Source organism: Schistocerca americana, chromosome 6 (assembly GCF_021461395.2).
Source record: "Schistocerca americana isolate TAMUIC-IGC-003095 chromosome 6, iqSchAmer2.1, whole genome shotgun sequence".
Lineage (NCBI taxonomy): Eukaryota > Metazoa > Arthropoda > Insecta > Orthoptera > Acrididae > Schistocerca > Schistocerca americana.
The window spans coordinates 334,126,513-334,151,087 of NC_060124.1; the positions used below are offsets into that span (position 1 = coordinate 334,126,513).

Consider the following 24,575-nt stretch of genomic DNA (forward strand, 5'->3'; position numbering starts at 1 on the left):
TGTCCTCTAGCCATGTCTGCTAAGCCATTTTGCACTTCCTGTCGATCTCATTTTTGAGACGTTTGTATTCCTTTTTGCCTACTTCATTGGTGCATTTTTATATTTTCTCCTTTCATCAATTAAATTCAATATTTCTTCTGTTACCCAAGGATTTCTACTACACCTCATCTTTTTACCTACTTGATCCTATTCTGCCTTCACTACTTAATCCCTCAAAGCTGCCCATTCATCTTCTACTGTATTTCTTACCCCCATTCCTGTCCATTGTTCCCTTATGCTCTCCCTGAAACTCTGTACAACCTCTGGTTTAGTGAGTTTATCCAGGTCCCATCTCCTTAAATTCCCCCCTTTTTGCAGTTTCTTCAGTTTTAATCTACAGTTCATAACCAATAGATTGTGGTCAGAGTCCACATCTGCCCCTGGAAATGTCTTACAATTTAAAACATGCTTCCTAAATCTCTGTCTTACCATTATATAATCTATCTGATACCTTTTAGTATCTCCAGGGTTCTTCCATGTATACAACCTTCTTTCATGATTCTTAAACCAAGTATTAGCTATGATTAAGTTACGTTCTGCGCAAAATTCTACCAGGCGGCTTCCTCTTTCGTTTCTTAGCCCCAATCCATATTCACCTACTATGTTTCCTTCTCTTCCTTTTCCTACTGACGAATTCCAGTCACCCATGACTATCAAATTTTCATCTCCCTTCACTACCTGAATAATTTCTTTTATCTCATCATACATTTCATCAATTTTTTCGTCATCTGCAGAGCTAGTTGGCATATAAACTTGTACTACTGTAGTAGGTGTGGACTTCATGTCTATCTTGGCCACAATAATGCATTCACTATGCTGTTTGTAGTAGCTTACCTGTACACCTATTTTTTATTCATTATTAAACCTACTCCTGCATTACCCCTATTTGATTTTGTATTTATAACGCTGTATTCACCTGACCAGAAGTCTTGTTCCTCCTGCCACTGAACTTCACTAATTCCCACTATATCTAATTTTAACCTATCCATTTCCCTTTTTAAATTTTCTAACCTACCTGCCCGATTAAGGGATCTGACATTCCACGCTCCGATCCGTAGAACGCCAGTTTTCTTTCTCCTGATAACAACATCCTCTTGAGTAGTCCCTGCCCGGAGATCTGAATGGGGGACTACTTTACCTCCGGAATATTTTACCCAAGAGGACGCCATCATCATTTAACCATACAGTAAAGCTGCATGCCCTTGGGAAAAATTATGGCTGTAGTTTCCCCTTGCTTTCAGCCGTTCGCAGTTCCAGAACAGCAAGGCCATTTTGGTTAGTGTTACAAGGCCAGATCAGTCAATCATCCAGACTGTTGCCCCTGCAACTACTGAAAAGGCTGCTGCCCCTCTTCAGGAACCACACGTTTGCCTGGCCTCTCAACAGATACCCCTCCGTTGTGGTTGCACCTATGGTATGGCTATCTGTATCGTTGAGGCACACAAGCCTCCCCACCAACGGCAGGGTCCATGGTTCATGGTGGATGGGGGGGGGAACACTCTATGAAATACTTAAATTACTGACCTCATCAGCTTTGTGGCAACTGATCTTTTCATCACCTACACCCCAAAGCTAATGGACATGCTAATCCCACAGGGAAATGTGTTGGGACCCTTGCTGTTCATGTTGTATATTAATGACCTTTCAGACAATATTAATAATAAAATCAGGCTTTTTGCAGATTTTGCAGCTATCTATAATGAAGTACTATCTGAAAGTAGCTGCATAAATATTCAGTCAATTCTTGATAAGATTTCAACATGGTGCAGAGGTTGGCAACTTGCCCTAAACATTCAGAAATGTAAAATTTTGCACTTATGAAATGAAAAAATGTAATATCCTATGGCTATAATATCCGAGTCACTGTTGGAATCGGTCAGCTCATACAAATACCTGGGTGTAGCACTTTGTATGATGTGAAATGGAATGATCACATAGGTACCGTCATGAATAAAGCAGGTGGTAGACTTTGGTTTACTGGTGGAACACAAGAGAAGTGCAATCAGCCTTCAAAGGAGATTGCATACATACCAGATAGGACTAACAGGCGATACTGAACGTATATAGAGAAGGGCAGTGCAAATAATCACAGGTTTGTTTAATCAGTGGGAGAGTGTCACAGAAATACTGAAGGAACTGAACTGGAAGACTCTTGAAGATAGATGTAAACTATCCTGGGAAAGTCTATTAACGAAGTTTCAAGAACTGGCTTTAAATAATGACTCCAGAAATATACTACAACTTCCTACGTATTGCTCACACAGAGATAGTGAGGATAAGATTAGAATAATTACTGCATGCATAGAGGCATTCAGACAATCATTCTTCCCACACTTGATATGTGAATGTAACAGGAAGAAACCCTAATAACTGGTGCAATGGGGTGTACCATCTGCCATGTACCTCATGGTGGTTTGCAGAGTATAGATATAGATGTAGACATTACATGCTCATGAACAAGAAAAGCACCATGTGACAAAGAAAACCAGTCATACAACTTTTTGGCATCTGATTCACTCTTCATTTCTTTGTATTCTTGCATGTTGCTCAGTAGTTACAAATGAAACACCACTAAATTCTGAAATTGGTCAATGATGTCAACTGCTGTAGGCATCGAAGCAATCCATCTGGCCAGAGTGCTATCTGCTAATCCTCTACGAAGTGTTAAATCAACACTACTCTTCACTTTACATATTAAAGTTTGTTCAGTTGTCATGTCAGACCAAATTTCTGCCCAAAATTTTTCTGACCTTCGAACTGTAAACCATTCCTTAGTTATGAGAAATTCATATTTTTGTTGAGCAAGTTTCATTTCAAATTAAATCATGTCTTTCATTGTATAACTCTAACTCACTTTTATATAACAACATTTAACTCAATTTATTGTTAACTGAATTAAGTTTCTTTATTCCTAATACATCAACAATAAACTTTTCATATTTTTCACTAATACTCTTGTAAATTTTTTTTCCGTCCTTTATGTAATAGCATTTTGCTGCTTTTCCTTGTTTCAGAACCATTATTTCAATAATGCATTGGCTGGGGATTAATAGCAATAATAAAATAAAAAAGTGGGTATTGAAAACTTCACTGAATGGAAAGTAGAAAGCTGATGGTGGTTGTTAACCATATGATTTGCACATAATTAAAATAATGGCATTTTTCACTTATCACCTAGGTTTCTTGTCACTTTCTTTGACATTTTAAAAACACAATTAGATATTTTACATCTTTTCTCTTACAAAATTTTGTAACAAATTGCCAAATGACGAAACAAGTGTTTTTCAACAAGTGTAAAACATTACCATTTTATGATGTAGCTTTCCTATAGAAAAATTTAATCAAATAGCAAAGGTTTGGTACTCAAATCATGCAGAATTTAATATTCAGTGTTTCTGATACCCTTGACTATTATACTATTATGAACAGGTGCTTAGTTTTGGAGAATTTCGAAGAAAAAAAGAGAAAAAAATCCTAAATATTCTCTCTAAGCAATAATACTGCCATTGTGTGTTGAGTGTACATTGAAATGAATCATTGGCAAATTAAAATGGTGAACTTGACCAGAAGTAGGTCAAGATCATCCTGTTCAGTAGGTAGTGTTCAGGTAAATGAGATACCTGAGCATGCATTATTGTCTCACTGAAAGTTTCAATCTGCCAATATTTTTCGTTTGTTTGTACAAATTCCACAGAAACTCTCACACATTCTTCTGAGTGAGTACACGAAAGAGGAAGGATATAGTGGGAATTAGTATAGGTCCAACCTGAGGCTTGATTCTAGAATGTAACTTCACTTTCTAGTGTGTTCTGGAATAAACACTTCTGAATGAATTTCTGTATGTCACACAACAGTAATCCATCAGGGAGAAACATTCCAGTATACACGCAATTGTAAAAATCAGCAAAATACAGTGATCAATATATTACCTGAAAGAAAACAGTGAGTGAAGGGCATTGTTACATTTATACATTGTTTGAATAGGTACATAATGTCAAGACTTTGTCTGTATGTCATCAGTTGTCACCACACTAATAGCATTTTACTCACCAGAGATGCAATGGGGGAGGGGCATCTTTTTATATAGGCAATTTACCTGAAGAGCCTGTTTTCTGCAGTTGTTTCCAAGTGACAATACCATCTGTCTGAACTTCTCCTGTAAAGAAGGATGCAACAGAGTGTTTTTGGCAAAAACATTTGACGAACATGTATTCATTCTCATAGGTCACACTCTATTACAGACTGCTTCTATTGTTGTTGTTGTGTACATAGTTCTGCGTAGTCAGCGTGTACACAACTTTCCCACTAGAGCGCGCCCTGCTAAGCACAACAGCGCAGGCGCAGCACTCGTCCATCTCCACACTACGAGATGGCGCTGCCTTAGAGATGGACCCAATTCTGCTTCCGCCGATCCGTGTATTAATATGTAACGCAGCCAATGAGATTGCTGCTAACGTAGAACCATTTCTCCTCGCGGATCACACTTGTGCAGTGATACATGAACGCACGAGGTATTATAACGAGTGTACGACCTCCGATTAGTCAGTCTGCATTAGTCTGCATTAGTCTGTACCAGTCTATAGTCAGGTTTCAGTCTGCACCTAATAAGATTGCCATATTCCTGTACATAGCCATGAAGATAAATGTATAGACACTTTGTCAAGTATCAGAGATATGTGAGAATAAGATTAACATACCAAGACCAAAGGAACTTCAGATTGTCAATTTGTAAACAGCACCCAGAATCAAGTTACGTTATGTCTATGCTTTTTATTATTTTAATAAATGTGTGTGAAAATTAATCAAGTTTTGTTTAAAGTTGGTCACCGTCAATCTGCTACTCTAAGCGTGCAAGTGGCATTTCTATCGTCTGACCTAACGGCAGAAGATAAACATGCCACGATAAGACCACGAGACATATTGCTGACACTCGCCTACTTCGTTAGAGCAACAAGTCGAATAATCTGATGGTGTGTGTACCAAAGGTCTTACAGTATGCACACCACAGTTGTGTTATTTACGTATCTTTAAACTCACAGAGAAATGTGAGTGTGCTCAAAAAACAACGAGAATTTTTGTTTTTCTTAATTAATATTTATTTATTTATCACCATCAACTTTGATCTCTTCAAAGTATTCCCCCTCAGATATAATAAACTTGTACCACTGCTTTTTCCAATCTTGGGACCGAGCGAGGTGGCGTAGTGGTTAGACACTGGACTCGCATTCGGGAGGACGACGGTTCAATCCCACGTCCGGCCATCCTGATTTAGGCTTTCCGTGATTTCCCTGAATCACTCCAGGCAAATGCCGGGATGGTTCCTCTGAAAGGGCATGGCTGACTTCATTCCCCATCTTTCCCTAATCTGATGAGACCAATGACCTCGCTGTCTGGTCTCCTTCCCCAAACAACCCATCCAATCTTGGAGGCACTTCTGGTACTCACTTTTCATTATGATGTTTAGGTCCTTGACTGATTCTATTTTTATCTCATCAATGGTGGCAAAATGACATCCCTTCACTGTTCTCTTCTGCTTCTGGAATAAAAAGTGCTTGCAGGGGGGATGTCCAGTGAATATGGCAGTTTAGGGAACATTAAGGATTTGCTTTTTCCAAAAAAATCATGAACAAACATTAAGCTGTGAGCAAGAGCATTATGGTGTCGCAATTTCCACAAGTTGTTCTACCATGATTCTCATCAGTTTCTTCATGTTGCTTCACGCAAATGACAAGTAACTTGGAGGTAGTATCCCTTGTTAACTGTAAGACCATAAGGCAGGAATTCATGATACACTATCCCATTGTAATCAAAGAAAACAGTAAGAAGAACCTTCACATGTAAATAAACTTGTCAAATTTTTTTCTGTCTTGCCTCCACAGGCAGTTTTCATTGGACCAATTGGACCTTGGTTTCAACATCATAGCCCTATACTCATATTTTGTGACCTGCTATAACCTTCTTTAGCAATTCTGGATTGTTGTTGATATCATTCAGGAATCCCTGAGTGATGCCTATCTGACGTTTATGATTGAAATTCAACAATCTTAGAACAAACTTTGCTACCACATGTTTCACACCCAAAATATCCAAAAAGTTGCTTAGCAAGAGGCAAAGATATGCTGAAATCACCAGCAACCTCTCTGATGGTGATTCGGTGGTTTTCCAGTTCCATTTTCTTTATTTCTTCCACAATGTCATCAGTAATTGATGTGCTATGGCAACCAGAGCACTCACCATCTTCAACATTTTCTCAACGGTGTTTGAGATGGGTGAAATGTGTATACCACTTGCTAACTCTTGTCTTACTCATAGTGCATTCTCCAGAGGCCACAGTCAATGTTTTCAATGTAGTGTTGCACACTTTCTTCCATTTTTTATGCAAATTCTTTGATCCATCTTTTTCAAAAGCAAAATTCAAGAGCACTTGGAAACACATATAACATTTTCGACTGTCAACAATAAAATTAATATTTAAAACACCTGAAAATGCAAACATATAAAGCCCATGAAATTAAAAAATTACTTTTTGATCACACTTCATAACTGAGAAATTTTTTTTGGCTATGATGATGTATTTAATTCACAGTTGACTGTAAACATCTTTGGCAAAGAAATCAGAGAGAACTAACAATTTATTAAGAAATGTATGTGAAAGAAGGTGCAGTATTTCTGTGATATACATTTTAAAATTGTAAAAAAAAGAAACTGAAAACAGGAACACAAGATCAAAGTACCCAATACTCAGATTTTTTGTTTCTGCTTTTGAAAATATCATCTCATGATACTTGGCTCAGTTGGGCTATTACAGTGCAAAGGAAATATAGTAACTCATGTTAACATACCTTAATTAGTAGCATACAGATGAAATATTAAAATATTTTAATATATATGACTAATTTAACCCTTTACTAATGTAAGAATGCTTCCTAAACTTGAGGATGGTTTGTGGGGCTCTCAACTGCATGGTTAGCAGTTCTCATCATAGTCCCAATCTTTTCTCTGTCCAGTCTTGCCACTTTCGTGAATGACGATGAAGTGATGAGGACAACACAAACATCCAGTTCCCAGGCTGAGAAAATTCTTGACTCGGCCAGGAATTGAACCTGGGACACTGCGATCCTGAGGCAGCAACTCTAGCCACTAGACCACAAGCTGTGGACTCGTAAACTTGCACTGCTAAATCAATTGTACACACTGTTGATAGTATGAAAGAAGTTAATTGGAGGCTGAAGATTTACTGAAAGGTGATTGTTCAATCAGAACATTTTTTTCTTTAAAGGAAATCTTTGCCGCTGCACTGGATATCGTCCAATTATTGAGGGTTTCCGCTCATTCACTGAAAGCTGGGAGCAGGGACATATCAATGGAATAAGCAATGGACTGACAAATGGTGTCTCAAATGGAACTTGCAGCATGGGAGATAAATGTTGTAAGTTCAGGGGTATGGAAAATGGAGTTAACGGTTGCAGTACAGAAGATGAGGAGGTACTGTTCTCAAAAAGTGAGTTCGTGCCATATGATCCATCACAGGAACCCATTTTTCCTCCAGAACTGAAGGTGATTAGTTTGTTATGTTTTAAATGAATTTAATTTAGAGACATATCTGGAAATTTGTTTCGTTTATGCTGTTGTACATTTAAAAAATTGTGTGAATTATTCTTGCAAACACAAATTATTCTTGCTGGTCATGCTTTTATTTATGTGTCGTAAAGCTGAGAAGTGATCTCAGCCTGGGTTATCATTGTAGCTCCCCACATATTTATTCCTCATGAATTAAAAACTCCAAACTGAGTTGCACCAAAACATTCATTAAGACAAACAATGCTGAGCCTCTCAAGCGTTAATGAAATATGTCTATAGCTTGAGGTCAAAGCAGGTGCAGACAACTGCAGTAATTGTTACCTTGTGTATAAAAGTGTGTGTTATTTGCAAATATCTGCAACAATAATTCCTTTGTAGTTAAAAATTAAAGGACAGTATCAACTTTATTATAAGACTTCATCAAAGTATGTCACCTGTGGTCTGTGAACAAGATTGCGTGACGGTGCATCTCACATCTGTTGTAATGTTAACTGAAATCTTGAAGTCTTTGGGCCCGTGTAAAGCAGAAATTTGTTTCATCCATACCATCTGGCTATGTCCACTTAAACTGCACCCAAAGGACCAGCACCTAGTGAATATGCATTGCCAGGACCTTATCTTTCATGCAGTCTGTGAAGCATGTTCAGGAAGACAGCCCTGGCCACTTGCTATCTGAGAGGTGTGAGTTGCCGAGATTCTGCTGTCTTCATTTAATGCTCTTTAATGACTGAGTGACCACATAATAAATGCATTGGAGTAAACTTTAGTGATAGTACTTTAAGAGAAACATGGAAGTTCCAGAACTCCCACTAAATTTGAAAGTAGCTTCAATTAAAAACTCATCAGTCTTGCCAGCAAAGATATTTTGCCTTTCAAAGTTGTGTGTGGAAATGGATTTCCCAAGATGGCACAGTTTCTTATTGTTCTGAGGGAAAGCATGGTGAAAGTGAATGGCAAGGAATTGCTGTTTCATCCAACTACCAGATCCAGAGAAATGGAAAGGAAAGTGCTAATTGTCTGCCTGCAGCTGTTTCTAGAGAGTTGAGGAATGTTATATGAAGGTGAGCCAATAATAGTCAGTCTAAGGAATGACTTATATTGTTAAATAAACTCCGTGGAAGTGACTGCACATTATATTATCTATGAAGAGGGAAAAATTGAGGATCAAGTGTTCTGTACCACAGATTTTGAGAGTGAGGTTGGAAAAAAAAAGAAAAAAAAAAACCTGTACAAAACACTAAACATGAACTGATAAAGTGTGCATCCTCAATATTGTGCTAGAGCATATGACTTGAGGAGATATGAATAATAAGAAAAGTGATGTACAGCAGTTAATAAATTCTTGTTGAGCTGTCACAACTTTTTTAAAAAGATCAGGCCTTAAGAACAGCTTGCAGAAATCATTGAAAGAATATGTGGACAGACAATGGGATGGAAAACTAAGACTTTTTTGAGCCAGGTAAACAGCAGTGGTTCAAAGTTGTAGAAATTTGACCTGAGACAAATAAAGGCAATTTAATTGACTTTGTTGACAACAGAAGTTGGAAAAATCTAATAATCTTTCTTACACCATTTAATAATGCTTCTCTCAAGACATTTTTAGTATGTTTACTATTTGCAACAAGAACATTTAACTTCAGAAACAGATTTCTGAAATATTATGTAACTAAATAATGATGAACTATTAAGAGCCTACTTCAATTTGTAACATGCATAACAGTAACATTATTCTAGAACAGACTGTTCCAGATCATGGAGCATTGTTGTTGTGAACAATCAAATGGGCAGGCACACTGGGGAGCATTGTTGCTTACTATAAACAAATGGGCCAGTGCAGTGGGGCCTTGTGATCTGTCTACCATGCCTTACATGACTGCCAACCTTATATTCATAGCAACCACACCAGATCATCTCCAAGCTGCTGCAGTGAGTGCTCTGGAGAAATATTGCTCTATGATACTCACTGCACCGTATATGGCCGTACCATCAATGAGGAACTGTGCCATCTCGAGAAACCCATTTCCATACACAACTTTGCAAGGTAAAACGAGTTTACTGACAAGACTGATGAGATTTTTGTCATGAATACCTTCAAATTTCTGTGGATGTGGATATGGAACTTGTGGTTGCTTATAAGGGTCTTGCACACACGGTGCGGGTAGCATCTGTCTTTATCACTGTCTTGTTCAGAGGCAGTTTTCAAGTTTGTAATTCCATTTAATATACAAAATATCAAAATGTAGTAAGAAAGTTATTACAGAATGTAGATAATTTAAGAGTAAAGGAGATCACTCGGAAGAGGCTCAGGCTTGTCTGAGTTTGTGTGTGTTTTTGTGTATCTGTACTCAAGAAACAATTTAGTCCAAAAGCTAGCAAGTTTTCTTCCTCTTTTGTGTGGGCCTTTCTATGACTCAATACTTCTGCTATTCAGTGAGTGGTCTCCTTTATTCCTAAATTATTTACAAATATCAAAATGTTGTTGACAGCACTGCAAATGAGATTCAGTTTGGTCCTAAAATAGTTATGGCTTGCCATTACAGGTAAATACAGAACTGCAGAAGCAGAATATTGTGTTCAGGGGGGAAAGAACAACATGGTATCGGCCAACTGCTCTTCAGACACTATTGGAGCTGAAAGCTAAATTCCCAACAGCAAGGATTATTGTTGGAAATACAGAAGTTGGTGAGTAATGGCTTACTGTTACATCTATAAATAACAAAGCTCTTACAGTATGAGTGCAATGATGGATGCAATGGTCAATACTTACCTCTTTCACATAGACTAGACTGCTCATGGTAAGCTGTTAGTGATATGTAAAATCCAAGAACGTGATTATTATTGCCTCTTTTCTTTTTTTCGGTTCACAGGTGTTGAAGTGAAGTTTAAAAACTGCTCTTATCCTGTTCTTATTCAACCTATACAAATCAGTGAGCTCACAGCCATTAGCGAAGAAGTAGAAGGTCTTCGATTGGGAGCCTCTGTTACACTGAATGAGATGGAAGAAGCCCTCAGGAACCAAATAAAAACCAAGCCAGGTTAGACAACACTAACTTGTACACTTGCATGTGTTGATTGCTTTTATTAGTTGGGTATACAGTTATAGCTATGTTAGTATTGATAATGTGAAGCAAACAAAAATTAGAGGGGCTGTTACATAGAGTGCAACAAAAACGGACTACACATGGCAGGAAAAATTATCGGGGCATTTCATAATATGTTCAAGTAGCTGTTTCTGGAACTGGTCAGTTAGCCATTCTGTTTAGTTCAATTTGTTGCATACTTTGTGGATCAAATTTGCAAAAACTCTCTATGATTTGGAACAAATTAATAGGGGCCTTGTTCAGTAGTATTGACTTCAGCTGCTTATCAACACTGCTAAGACTGATACCTATTTTACTCATCTTTTCAGCAGTTTGAGAATTAAACTAGGCCAGTACTTCTTTATTCCTTTGTAAAGTAACATCTGAAAATGGAGTTCAGAATTTATGCATTTGCTCTGCTATCCTCAAGTTTAGTTCTGGTGTCATGTGTGAGTGTCTTGACACTAGCTAGGTAAAAAGTAATGAGATATCTGAAACATAATGAGCTCATACATGTCAGTCAGGTTGGATTCCAAAAAAATCAGTTATGTGAAACCCAACTTGAGCTTTACTAGCATGATATCCCAAAAGCTGTGGATCAATAAAACAGTTAGATGTAGTATTTTTTTGACTTCTGACGAGCATTTGACTTGACACAGTACCAAAATTAATCAACTTATCGGGTATCAAACAGAATTTAAGAATGGATTCCAGATATCTTGGCAGGGAGGACTTTTTGATATTGCATATTAATATTAACAATTTTATCGAAAATAATTTTAAGAATGTAATTCTTCAGGGTTTCCCAGCAATGCATTATCATGTTAAACAATCAGGTTTGTGCTGGTTATTCACATCTTTCTTGCACAATATTTCAATTGTGTAACTCACAGTCTACTTCAGGTGCTGTCTGATACTGATTCCAGTGTGGAATGAGTCCGGCATTATGCGTATGTTGTGCTAGGCACTTTGTCTGCGGTCCGCGGCACATCAGGTGCTCTATACAGGGTATGTGCCTACCAACAGCAGCAACTGTAGTGTTTTCTGCTAGCCACAGCTGTTCCTAACACTGTGCACATACTTTGTGGTTATTATCCATTGTCATTCTTGCTGTGTGAAGCTCTGAATGACTTCCAAGTCATGCTAGAAATTTTATCTTCCGATTGTCGTCATTTATCTCCTGTGATCTAGAACGTTCTGTTTCTGTGGCATAGAATGTCATGCATTTTGACCAATGCCTGTGCCCACCAGGAGCAGCTGCAGTGTTATTTTCAGGCCACTGATGTTCAGATTACTGCTTGAGACTTGGAAGAATGTCCTCAGGTATTGGCTGTGTTGTCTGAGATGTGCGTCCTTTGTACTGTGCTGTTTTCTCTAATTCCGTCTTCATACTTGTGTCCCCTGGGCTCTTGATTTTGCCTCCTTTGTGCCTTCAGAAGATTGAGTGCCAGTTTCCAGGCAGAACCCAAATGGAAAAAAAAGTGTCATGGTTAATGAGATTCTCTGTGATCTTAATCTCAAAAGATTCTTTAAAGACAGACTCCCAGTAACTCAATGTTTGTATTAGACTATTGGTATCATTAAAGTTCATAGAATGACTAAATGGTGCTCAGCGATCACTGACTTGGTTGCCTGTCTCAGTTTGGTGTGCTTTTAATGTTCTTTGCACCAGATATCAATGGTCCCAGTCGTCTGGCTGAAGTACTCCATACTAAATTCACATGGTATGTGGTAAATGCCCAGTTTCTGTACACCCAGGTCATCCTTCACACTCCTATCAGAGCCTTAATCATGGTGGGTGGGTGAAATGTGCTCTTGATGGTATGTGTGACGAGGATTCTGCTGATTTTGGTAGCAGAATTCTCCTTAAATGTAAGAAGAGCATGTTCCATCCACCCACCAAGACATGGCTGTGCTAGGTAGCGTGAAGGATGACCTGGGTGTACAGAAACTGCATGTTTACGACATACGATGCAAATGAAGTATGGAATACATCAGTTGGATGTTGAATAAAATGCAAACAACACCAAAGGCCACCAGACTGAAACAGCCAACCAAGTCAGTGAATGCCGAGCATTGCTTAGAACTTAGTCATTCTATGAGCTATAATATTGCCAAGATTCTAACACAAACATTGAGATACAGGGACAATATCATCAAAGTATCTGCTGAGATTAAGGTCATGGAGAATCTCATTAACTGTGACACCAGTTTCCAGCTGAGCTCTGCCTGGCACTCGGCACTCAATCTTCTGAAGATGCAACAGAGGCAACATCAAGACCCCAGGGGACACCACAAGTATGAAGATGGAGTTAGGGAAAACAGATCAATACATGTAACAAAGAATGCACGTGAAATGGAACCTCAGACAAGAGACCCAATACCTGAGGATGTTCTACCGAGTCTTGAGTGGCAATTTGAACACCAGTGGTCTGAAAATAATGCTGCAACCGCTCCTGGTGGGCATGAACCTCAGACAGAATGCATGATATGGCATGCCATGGTAACAGAACATCCTAGATCACAGGAGGGCTTAAATGACGACAGTTGAAAGATAAAATTTCTAGCATGACTTGGACGTTATTCAGAACTTCATACAGCAAGACTGACAATGGATAATAACCACAAAGTACATTCAGAGCATTTGGAACAGCCACAGCTTGAAGAAAGCATTGGTTGACGCGTAACATGAACAGAGTGGCTGATGCAGTGCGATGCGATGCAGACTCTAGACGAAGTGCCTGGCACAACATATGCATAAATTCTGGACTCGTCTCACACTGGAATCAGTATCAGACGGCATGAAAAGGAGCCTGTGAGTCACAAAGTTGAAATATTGAGCAAGAAAGATATGAATAACTGGCAGAATCCTGATTGTTTAACATGACAAATTTAAGCATGAGAGGAAAATGGGAGAAATCACTGAAGAATGGAATACCATCGAAAATACAGATGTTAGAAGGATTAGAGCTAGAATTTGGAAAAGCAAGAATAATACAAAATATGAAAGAGTGGATAACAAGAAGTATGTCAGATGAAATTGATTAACACGGGAAATGGAAAACAACAATTCAGAAGAAGGCAGTAGACAGTACAGAAAACTGAATAATGTACTATGGACCTACCGAACAGACTACAGAAGACTGAATGAGGAAACCATGTGAGGAAATAGAAGGATTGGAAAGGAAAGGAAAATTAGGATTCACAAATGGTGAAATGTTTAACAAGGAAAAAAGTAAGGAAAATATGCAAACAATAAATGTTAAATAAACATGAGAAGAAGACAGTATGCTTAGAAGAGGACAAGAAAGTTTGGATGGGTTATACAGAACAGTTTGTGCACAGGCTGATAACACTAGACCATTTTTGGAAGATGAAGGGGAATGCAATGAAGAAGACTGATGTCCTAAGATACTGAAATGGGAATTGGAGAAGCCAATTCAGAAGCTCAAGGAAAAAGAAGCATTGGGCTATGACATTGAAAGTCTTAGGTCCAAAGTCAGTAGCCAGTTTGGCTGAGGTAGTAAGCAGGATTTATGACATAGGAATTTGGCCTCAAGATCTACTTAAGATCATTCTACTACCTTTACCTAAAAAGTGCAATGTAAAAGAGTGCAAAGGCTATTACTTAATTTGTTTTATCAGTCATGTTACAAAGGCTGTAATGGGAATCATACTAAGGAGAACTGAGAAGAAAACTGAGAAAAAATATGGGGAAAGACCAGTTTGAGTTCAGAAAGTGCCAAGGAACAAGAGATGCTACAGATTCTCTGAGGACGATTGCAGAAAGAATGTTAGAAATAAATAAGGAGGTGTTTTATTGACTGGGAGAAGGCATTTGATTTAGTTATCTGGAGTATAATGCTGAAAATTGTAAAAGATGTTGGTTTAGGCTGGAAAGTTACAAAGTTGATAAAGGAGATGTACACAAAGCTAAAAGTGATGGTTAGAGCAGGGAATGAGGAGATGGAAGAGATGAACATTGGAAAGGATGTGTCTTGAGGATGCTCATGGTCACCAAATATATTCAACATAATGAAGAACAACTGATAGATAAGGTCAAATGGTTCAAATGGCTCTGAGCACTATGGGACTCAACTGCTGAGGTCATTAGTCCCCTAGAACTTAGAACTAGTTAAACCTAACTAACCTAAGGACATCACAAACATCCATGCCCAAGGCAGGATTCAAACCTGCGACCGTAGCGGTCTTGCGGTTCCAGACTGCAGCGCCTTTAACCGCACGGCCACTTCGGCCGGCCAGATAAGGTCATAGAGGACACAAGAGGCATTGTAATTGGAGGAGAAAGACTAAAGGCTATAGATCAAGCAGTGCTGGTGGAATTGGAAGAGGAGCTACAACAGATATTTAAGAGTGTTTCAAGAAGAGACAAGGAGTATGGACTGAAGATTGATATAGGAAAGACAAACATGATGAGAATAAGCAAAAAGGAAGCTCCGGTTAACATATTCTTTTGTGGAAAGACGATAGAATAATTAAAACACTTTTTGTACGTGGGAAGTTTAATGACACAGAATGGAAACTTGCAGAAGAAACAAGGAGGAGAATATCTATGGGAAAGTGAGAATTTGAAAAGATGAAGTAGTTACTAACATCTGTAAGAATTCAAATGGAGCTGAGGAAAAGATCTGCTAAATGTTTTGTCTGGAGTGTGTGTCTTAATGGCTGTACAACAAAGTGCCAGACTACAAATTCATAGGTCTCAGGTTTGAACTCTGGTCAGTCCTGGGATTTTTATCAGTTGCTTATCACTTCTTTCACCTCTTGGAATGTTTGTTGATGTGAAAAATGCCAAGTCATACTGAGGTTCAGAATCTATGTTTAACTTTTGTTTCCCTGTAACTGACTGGGTAAGTCAGCTCTCAAAGGACAGAGGAAGGCAATGGCATACCATGTCCAACAGGACCATGTCTAGCAGAGCACTGCAGTGTTCAAAACAATCTTCAGATTAATGATTGCTTACTACTATTATGTCTGGAGTGTAGTGTTGTGCAGCAGTGAATAGTGGATTTTCAAAAAGAAAGGAGAATGATAATTAGAAAGTTTTGAAATGTGGGTATGAAGAAGAATGCTTAATGTGAAGTGGACTGACAGACTTAGAATGGAGAAGTAATGAAGAAAAAGGAAAAGAAAGAAGATTATTGGAACTGAACAGAAGTAGGGAAAAATCGTGGCTGGGACATACTGTATTCTGTGATGGGTCTGTCACTGGCAGGCACAAGCAAACAGCCCAGGTATAGGGAACAAACAAAAGTTTATTGAACACAATTTGCACAAAAATATTCTTCACAGTGAAACAAAACAAAGGGTGATTCCCAGTAAGTGAAACAAAATGGATGCTAATCCCCCTTCATGAAGTGAAACAAAATAAATGATGGTTTATAATTGATGGAGCCAATTAGACTTCCAGAATCGCAAAGTAAATCAATAAGTTCCACGGTACATGAAAGAGATACACGCACTTCAATGAACACAGTGTTTAAGTATTAAGAGCTTTACATTAAAAACAATGAATTAAATTTCTGTAGTCATACCTCTTTAATGAGCAGTCTTGAAGTCCTAATAACTCTAGGTTTAAAAGGAAAGACAAATTTCTGATGTCAGGTTTAAAGCCAAAGTCCAAATCCAAGCTCCAGTCAAGAAGAATAAACACTTAACAATGCTAAAGGGGTACTTTGCTGAAGATGTATTGAGAGTCAACTGTAATGAGATATCTAAGCCTGACAAGGATAGAAATCTCCAATCTGAAACTATCTCATTGGTTACAGGAACAACAGTATAATTGTACCAAGTCTCAATGAGACTGTTGCTGATCATTTAAGAGTCCTAACTGTGGAGATGGTACGCTGTTCAAAAAAGTTGATGGCCGCGTTCTTGCCACGGTTTGGTGGAGCTCTTCAGGTTGCTGGCTGCAATGGAACTGCTCTCTGGAGCCCTTGTGCAAGATGTGCTAAATAGCCACCTTGTAAACCGATATGTGTGACCCTGTTTTAGGCACATATCAAGGTGGATGCTTGAAGAGGTGCAGTTTGCCAATGAATTCTACCATCACAATGTACACCACCTCATGACCTGGCTGGAATGCTGTTGACATCCTCTGCTGCTCTGGCTGTGGAATTCCAGAGCTACAAAGTTTCATGTCATCTGCACTGTAGGGGCTGAACTCGCTGCAACCCATACAATGAATAAGTTGTGCATGGTGCTGTCAGTGCCAGATGTCTATGGTGTCATAGCATTGCTCATCTACCCTGTTCTCCCCTGCCCCTTCCCCTCCCCCCTCCCATCATTGGGGGCAAGAAATTGGGAGTCCTGGGTGAAGTCCGCAGGTGGCAACTGGCACCCACCATCCACATGGCATGTGATGAGCCAGGTACTTTATGGCAGGCAGGCCCCTGCACTTGTGGCAGCAGTGGTCAGGATGTGTGGCAGCTGTGACTCAGCAGACAGGAATGCACCTCTAGGGTGGCTTGTAATACTGACAGTAGCAAAGGTGTGAGGTGCCAAAAGCCGGTCTGTAAGGAAACCATATCACATAAGTGACAACTTGACACAGAGGGCATAGCAATGTGAAAAAAGAAATGGAAGAAAACATATGAAAAGGATTCGAAATCATGAGGGATGACTATTGCCATGCCCAGGAGTACAGGATAAAATCGTGACATGCTGCACCACATCAGAGGGAAAAGAGCAGTGCAGAAGCATATGGGACAGAAAAGCGTGGAGTATGAGCACCTGGAGTAAATGATGTTTGGAACCACTTGGAGGGAAAAGTGCAGTGCAAAAGCACCAGGGAGGGAAATTTGTGACGTGGAAGCAGTGGGATAAAATATTCTTGTGCAGGAGCACTTAGAAGGCATTGAAAGGCACTGAAAGGAACAAAATGTATGTGCATAGAATAAGAAGGGCCTGGGCCATGTGCACAAATCAGGAACAGGTAGCAGATCATCTCTAGGCAGTGTAGAACCAGACAAAGATGACAGGCTGCATGCAAAAGAAGAGGCGGCAATGATGCAGTCTGATGGTGGCAGACTCTGGTGGAGCAGCAGGGTTGGCTTCAGGAAGCAGTGGGTATCAAGACGGCATCACTGGGGTCCATGGCTGCGCCACCAAAAACAAGATGCAGTGACAAAGGTGGTGGTCGTTGGAGGTGGTTGGTCCAAGCAGTGCACTGAGGGCAGTGGCAGAGTAGTCATGGAGTCACAACGGCACTGGTCACTGGGTCAGGTGTTGTGTCAGGGACCACCAAATGCAGTGAAGTTGGGAGAGCAAAATTGCCATACAGTCTTGATGTCATTGGATAACAAATCATCAAGACAATAAGATGGAATTGGATCTGCTAACAATCGCACAGTAAGGAGTAGATGGATGCCTGTTTGCCACAGTAAACAAATACACAGTCAGCTCTTGATAAGATACCAAAGTGGTGCAAAGATTGGCAACTTGTTTTGAATATTCAGAAATGTAAAGTGTGCACTTCACAATATATATGAAAGTAGTATCCAATGGCTACAATATAGTTGAGTCACAAAAAAATGGAAATGAGTGTTTGGCATTGTGGGCCAGGAGTTCCCCATTAGGGGAAGCTCAGCTGCTGAGGGCAAGTACTTATTACATTCAATGCCACATTGGTTGACTTGTGCATCAGAGATGGGGATGAAATGATGATGAGGACAACACCCAGTCCCTGAGCAGAGAAAATCTCCTACCCCAGCCGGAAATCAAACCCAGATCCCTTAACGTGGCACTGCGCCATGCTGACCACTCAGCTAATGGGGGCGGACAGTTGAGTCACAGCTGGAATTAGTCAGCTCGTACGAAGACCCAGGTGTAACAGTTTGTTGGGGTATGAGATGGAGTAATCTCATAGGTGCAATATTAGCTAAGGCAGGTGGCAAGCAATAATTATTTGGCAGGATATTAGGAAAATGCAGTCAGTCTACAAAGGACACTGCTTACAACCACTTATGCACTCCTTATTAGAATACTTCACAAATTTGTGAGGCCCATACAAAATAGGAGACTGAATCCAAAATGAAATTTTCACTATGCAGTGGAGTGTGCTCTGTTATGAAAATTACTGGCAGATTAAAACTGTGTGCCAGACTGAGATTTGAATGCAGGACCTTTGCCTTTTGTGGGCAAGTGCTCTACTGACTGAGCTACCCAAGTATGGCTTACAACCCATCCTTGCAGCTCTAATTTTGCCAGCGCCTCGCCTCCTACCTTTCACACTTTGCATAAGCTCTCCTATGAACCTTGCAGAACTAGCACTCCTGGAAGAAAGGATATTGTAGAGACATGGCTTATCCACAACCAGGGGGTATTTCCAGAATGAAATTTTCACTCTGCAGCAAAGTGTGCACTTGTATGAAACTTCCTGGCAGATTAAAACTGTGTGCTGGACCAAGACTTGAACCTGGGACCGTAGCCTTTTGCTAGCAAGTGCTCTACCTACTGAGCTACCCAAGCACGGCACACAACCCATCTTCACAGCTCTAATTCTGCCAGTACCTTGTCTCCTACAGTCCAAACTTTCTGCACAGGACAGCTTCTGTGAAGTTTGGAAGGTAGGAGACAAGGTACTGGCAGAATTAGAACAGTGAGGACAGGTTGTGAGTCATGCTTGGGTAGATCAGTCAGTAGAGCACTTGCCCGCAAAAGGCAAAGATCCCAAGTTCAAGTCTCAGTCAGCACACAGGGGGAGGGGGCGGGGGGTGAGTAAGTGACTGAGAGAGAGAGAGAGAGAGAGAGAGAGAGAGAGAGTCGGAATGGGCACTAGGGGAATGGGGAGGATGAGTGGTGTGGGAAGGCTGTACACAGCCTGGATGGGGAAGGAGTGGTGTGGACATTGACTGAATAGAAAAGATATAGTACAGCAGTAGAAAACAGGTTAGCAGAGGTTTAGGCAAGGGGGACTGCAAAAATACAGAATATGCTGGAGAGATAATTCCCTCACGTGTAGTTCAGAGGAACTTTTTCCAGAAGGGAGTGTCTAAATAGCATGCATTGTGAAACAGCTGTTTAAGTCATTTGTGTTGAGGAGAGCAGCATGTTGGGCAACTAGATGATCAAGTTTGCAATTTGCTACAGTTTAGCAGTGATAGTTCATGTGAGTAGACAGTTGGTTACCCATTATGCCCACATAGAATGCTGCACAGTAATTGCAGCATAGCTAATATATAACATGGCTGCTTTGATGCATACCTCTGCCTGGTATAAGTTAAGAAACATTTGTGACTGCACTTTGGTAGGAGGTGGTGGGTGACGTATGGGACAAGTCTTGCATGTGAGTCTTCCTCAAGGGAATGGCCCATTGGGTGCAGAACTGCAGCAGGTTTGGATGGGGATGGACAAGGAAAACATGTAGGTGGAGAGATCAGCTGAACACTACCTTGGGTTGTGAAGGTAGGATTGTGGGTATGATGTACCTCCTCTTGGGGCATGACAAGAAGTACTATAAGCCCTGAGGAGGGATGTGATTGAGCTTTTCAAGGCCAGGGTGATACTGAGTGATCAGAGGAGTGCTGATCAGTTGCTGGTTAGCAGGTTTACTGGTGTTGAGGAGGAGATGGCATGGGAGATTTGCTTATGAACGAGCTTGATAGGATATTGTCTGTTAATAAAGGCTTTGTTATGGTTATTAGTATATTTTGACAATTCCTTCTTTCCACTCCCGATGTGGCATCTCCAAGTGGTGAGACTGTAAGGAAGAAACTTGTCAGTGTGGAAGAGGTGACAGCTGTCAATGTGGAAATGCTGTTGGTGGTTGGTGGGATTGATATGAACAGAGATATTTAAGGAGAGATCCGACAGATGGAGATCGACATCTAGGAAGGTGACCCATTGAGTTGAGAAGAACCAGGCTAAGCTGATTTGGGAGAAAGTACTTGAGATTATGGAGGAAACATCATGAAAATGTCACAAATGAATGTGAGCTAGACAAAGAGTTCTTGGCTGGATTGGAAGGGCTCCTCCAGGAGGCCCATAAGTATATAGGTGTAGGGTGGTGCCATGTGAATACCTGTGGCAGCACCAAGTATTTGTTTTATATATTTGGCCTTTAAAAGTGAACTAATTGTGTCAGGATGTGGCTAGCCAGGAGAATTAGGAAGGAGCTGGTGGATCTCATATGGGGGGACAATTGGAAAGGTAGTGCTCCATGGCTGCAAGGTATACAAGGACATCGCATCCACTGTGCCTCTGAAGGAGTCTGGTGGTAATGGGACAGGAACTGTGGAAAGACAATGATGGAAGTGAGCAGTGTCTTGGACATAGGATGGAAGGTTATGGACAATGATTTGGAGATGTTGGTCAACAGAGGCAGAATTTGATACTATGGGAATGTTGTTACCGGCCACAATGGGATGACAAATAGGGAGACCTGTGTTGTTGGATTTTTGGAGTTTGGGGAGTAGTATAGTTGAGGGTATGACAGGAGGGAAATGGGAGGGGCTCAGGTAGTAAGCATAATTATGCTTACTACCTGAGCCCCTATCTTACTGTTACTCGCTCCTGTGAACGGGAACGCGTTATGCAGATCTTGGTGCCTCTTGCGTCCATCTAGAAAAGATAACCTGAAGATGCCTAAATAAGGTGAAACGCGTTGTTGAAAAATTAAAAAAAACTAAAATTGCAACCAAGACTGTTTTTAATCAATAAGTGTAAAATGTCGGTCACTGTTTTTAGTTACAGCCACCTTATTTGTTTTTCATAAATAACTTTTCAAAAAATATGAAATAATAAATGAAATGATAAAAACATGTGAACTGTAAAATAAAGTTAATACATGTTATCAGTGCATCACGCATGTAAACAGGGTACTGTAGAGCGGCATAATGTCCTCTGAAGTCAGCTGTGTTGTAACTGTAAACAGTGACCTCTGTCTGAACTCAACCTTTGACATTAATAGACAAGTTATGCATAAATAAGTGGTTTTAATGCTTTTAGCTTAAATTTGCTGGTGTGTATTCAATGATTAACTCTCTTTCATAGCTTATGCAGCTGTTCATTTAAACAATGGATCTCCAGTTTGGAATATCAACAATGTAAGGAAAAGATACATTGCTACTCACTGTAAAGATAACATGTTGAGTTGCAGACAGACACAATGAAAAGACTGTTACACATTTGCTTTTGGCCAAAGTCTTCTTCAGAAAACGAAAAACACACACATGCACATATTCCTTCATGCAAGCAAGCACACCTTACGCACACATGACCACCATATCCAGAATCTCAGACAGGAATGCAACTATCATGTAGAATGGAAGCAGCAATCTGGAGGGGGCAGGGAAAGGGAAGGAATAGCAGGGTATGGGTGGAGGTGAGGAGGTGGGGAGAGAAGAGCACTGTCTGGTGGAGTGTGCAGGGACTAGACTGCTACCAGGCACAGTGTCAGGAAGCTGTTGGGCAGGAAGGTTGGGAGGAGGAGAAGTGAAGGGGCAGTGAAAAAGAGAGGAACGGGTAAGGGGAAAGGTGGGTGGTTGTGTTGGTAGAGGGCAGCACACAAAGACAGTGGTGGACAACAATAGGAGGAAAGTGATAGGACAGAGGGGGTGGAAACTGTTGGATGGTAGGTGTGGGGAGAACAGGTTACCTTAAGTTGAGGCCAGGATAATTTCACGAGCGGAGAATGTGTTGTAAGGATAACTCCCATCTGCGCATTTCAGAAAAGCTGGTGGTGGAGGGGAGTATCCAGATGGCTCAGGTAGTGCAGCAGTCACTGAAATCAAGTATGTTATGTTCCACTGCACGTTGTGCCAAAGGGTTGTCTGCTTTGCCCCTGGCCACAGTTTGGCAGTTCATCCTAGTGGACAGGTGATTGGTAGTCACAACAATATAAAGTCATGCAATGACTGTAGCAGAGCTGGTATATGATATGGCTGCTGTCACAGGTGGCCTGGCATCTGACGGAGTAGGATAAGCCTGTAACAGGGTTGTAGTAGGAAGGGCAGTGAGTGGATTGGACAGGTCCTGCACCTCGGTCTTCCACGGGGATATGATCCCTCTGGCAAGAGGTTGGGATTGGCAGTGGCATAGGGATGGAGTAGGATCTTGTGTAGCTTGGGTGGGTGACAGAACAAAACTTCAGGATGGGTGGGAAAGATCTTGGCTAGGATGACCCTCATTTGAGGGCATGATGGTAGGTAATCAAAGCCCTGACTGTACATTTAATAAGGCATGAATGTTACATTATAGTAACTGATTCCTTATATGTCCTTTAGCACTGAAGATGGTCATACAGTGACCAAACTCTGGGCATGCAATAAACATTATGTGGAACTGATTGCTGTACTCTTTACAATTTGAGTAGCCTAGTCATTTTTGAAGAAATAAAATATAATTTTTCGTGTTGATCATCATAATCTACAACCAAAAATTTTGAACAGTAATTTGTGTTAATTTTTTCTTGTTAGTGTGTAACATTTACTGATAATGAAATATTTTGTAAGAACTAAATTGCTCATATTGTCAGTTTTTGAAGTGTAGTGCAGTTTCATTTGAGAATTACAGTTTTCTTCAGATATTCATTATGAATGTTTTTTTGTCATTGCTTCTTAATTGTGTCTAAAAATAATGGCCTCCATCGGCAAAAATAATGAATACCATCTTCTGTTTCAAACAAATTGAGGGTTCATCAACAATCAACAACAAGAGCTTATAACTCACAAGTGAACATCGCGGAACATTATCCACATTTTCATCCCTAGTAGTGAATTGGCTTTCCTCAGTAGATTGTTGAGTGGCTTATCATACTTTCAAGCATGTGTTATTATTATTTTTCCTCAAATGAACAGCAGGCCGGTCAAATGTTTATTCATTAATATCAAAAAAATTATCTTACAGGATGTTACTATCCATACAATTAGATAAGTGTCAGAAAATCAGAACTGATGAAGTGTTCATATTTTGAAATTCAGAATTGTTATAATCCTTGTCCTAATACATACTTTTGTTTACTAAGGTTTATGCTTCACACAAACTGGACTTAATTCTGTTGTATCATGATTTTCAGACGTACTAATTCTTACAGCATTATACAGTGAACATTAATGTTGTGTTGCACATGTTTCAGCACCATATGATAACTTTTTTAAAAAACTTACTGGTGTTGTGTATGTCTTTATCATTATTTTGTGGGTATCTCATTTTTTTGTGCTAATACTGTCAACTGTTTAGTGAGTGGCAATTGTTTTGTTATGATGCTACAGTAATTAGTCTTAAGCTATGATGTCCTGTGTGTGTTTTGTGGGCTGTTTAGTGTGCAAATGAAAACTGAGAAAACAGCTGTGATTAACCCTCTTTCCATTTTTCAATCCTTTCTCAGGTTATAAAACAAGAGTGTTCGTGGCCATAACTGAAATGCTGCATTGGTTTGCTGGAAAGCAGATCAGAAATGTTGCTGTAAGTATCCAGACAATATTATTTGTTGTTGTGCCTATCAGAAGTATGCAGGATGTATCACAAAATCACAAATCATGTTTATTAGTTGTGCAGGATAGAAACAAACATTTCTAAAGAGGAACCCCTGCCCAGAATGCATAGCTTTTGGCTCTGTGAGGTGTAAGAGTTTGAGAGCAGTGATGGCGAAGCTTCTTTAGATTGTGTTTGGTATTCTAGTTAGTTTGCAACTCATTAGCTATTGCAGAAAGAGGACACACTGACTACACCTGTAGAATAATTAATATGTTGAGCAGGATTGGCAGACTGATTTTTCAAGATAGAACTCATGTTCTCAAATTTATGATCTGTGTGTTTTGGGCATTGCAGTTAAAGTAAAAAATTTGCATTCCAACTCTATTGCAGAGTATAAATTGGCAGTGTAGAGACTGAAGATGAATTAGGTATGGCTGT

At 39.9% G+C, this 24,575-nt stretch overlaps 1 protein-coding gene across 1 annotated transcript in view; it reads left to right on the forward strand.

Moving 5' to 3' along the window:
• The window catches only part of LOC124619292 (xanthine dehydrogenase), a 244,797-nt gene that overhangs the window by 138,489 nt on the left and 81,733 nt on the right, over positions 1 to 24,575 (forward strand). Inside the window, exons 5-8 of the mRNA XM_047145566.1 lie at positions 7,319 to 7,596; positions 10,161 to 10,302; positions 10,488 to 10,655; positions 24,049 to 24,125. Coding sequence (XP_047001522.1) covers positions 7,319 to 7,596; positions 10,161 to 10,302; positions 10,488 to 10,655; positions 24,049 to 24,125 — 665 coding nt within the window. The remainder of the gene's footprint in view (positions 1 to 7,318; positions 7,597 to 10,160; positions 10,303 to 10,487; positions 10,656 to 24,048; positions 24,126 to 24,575) is intronic.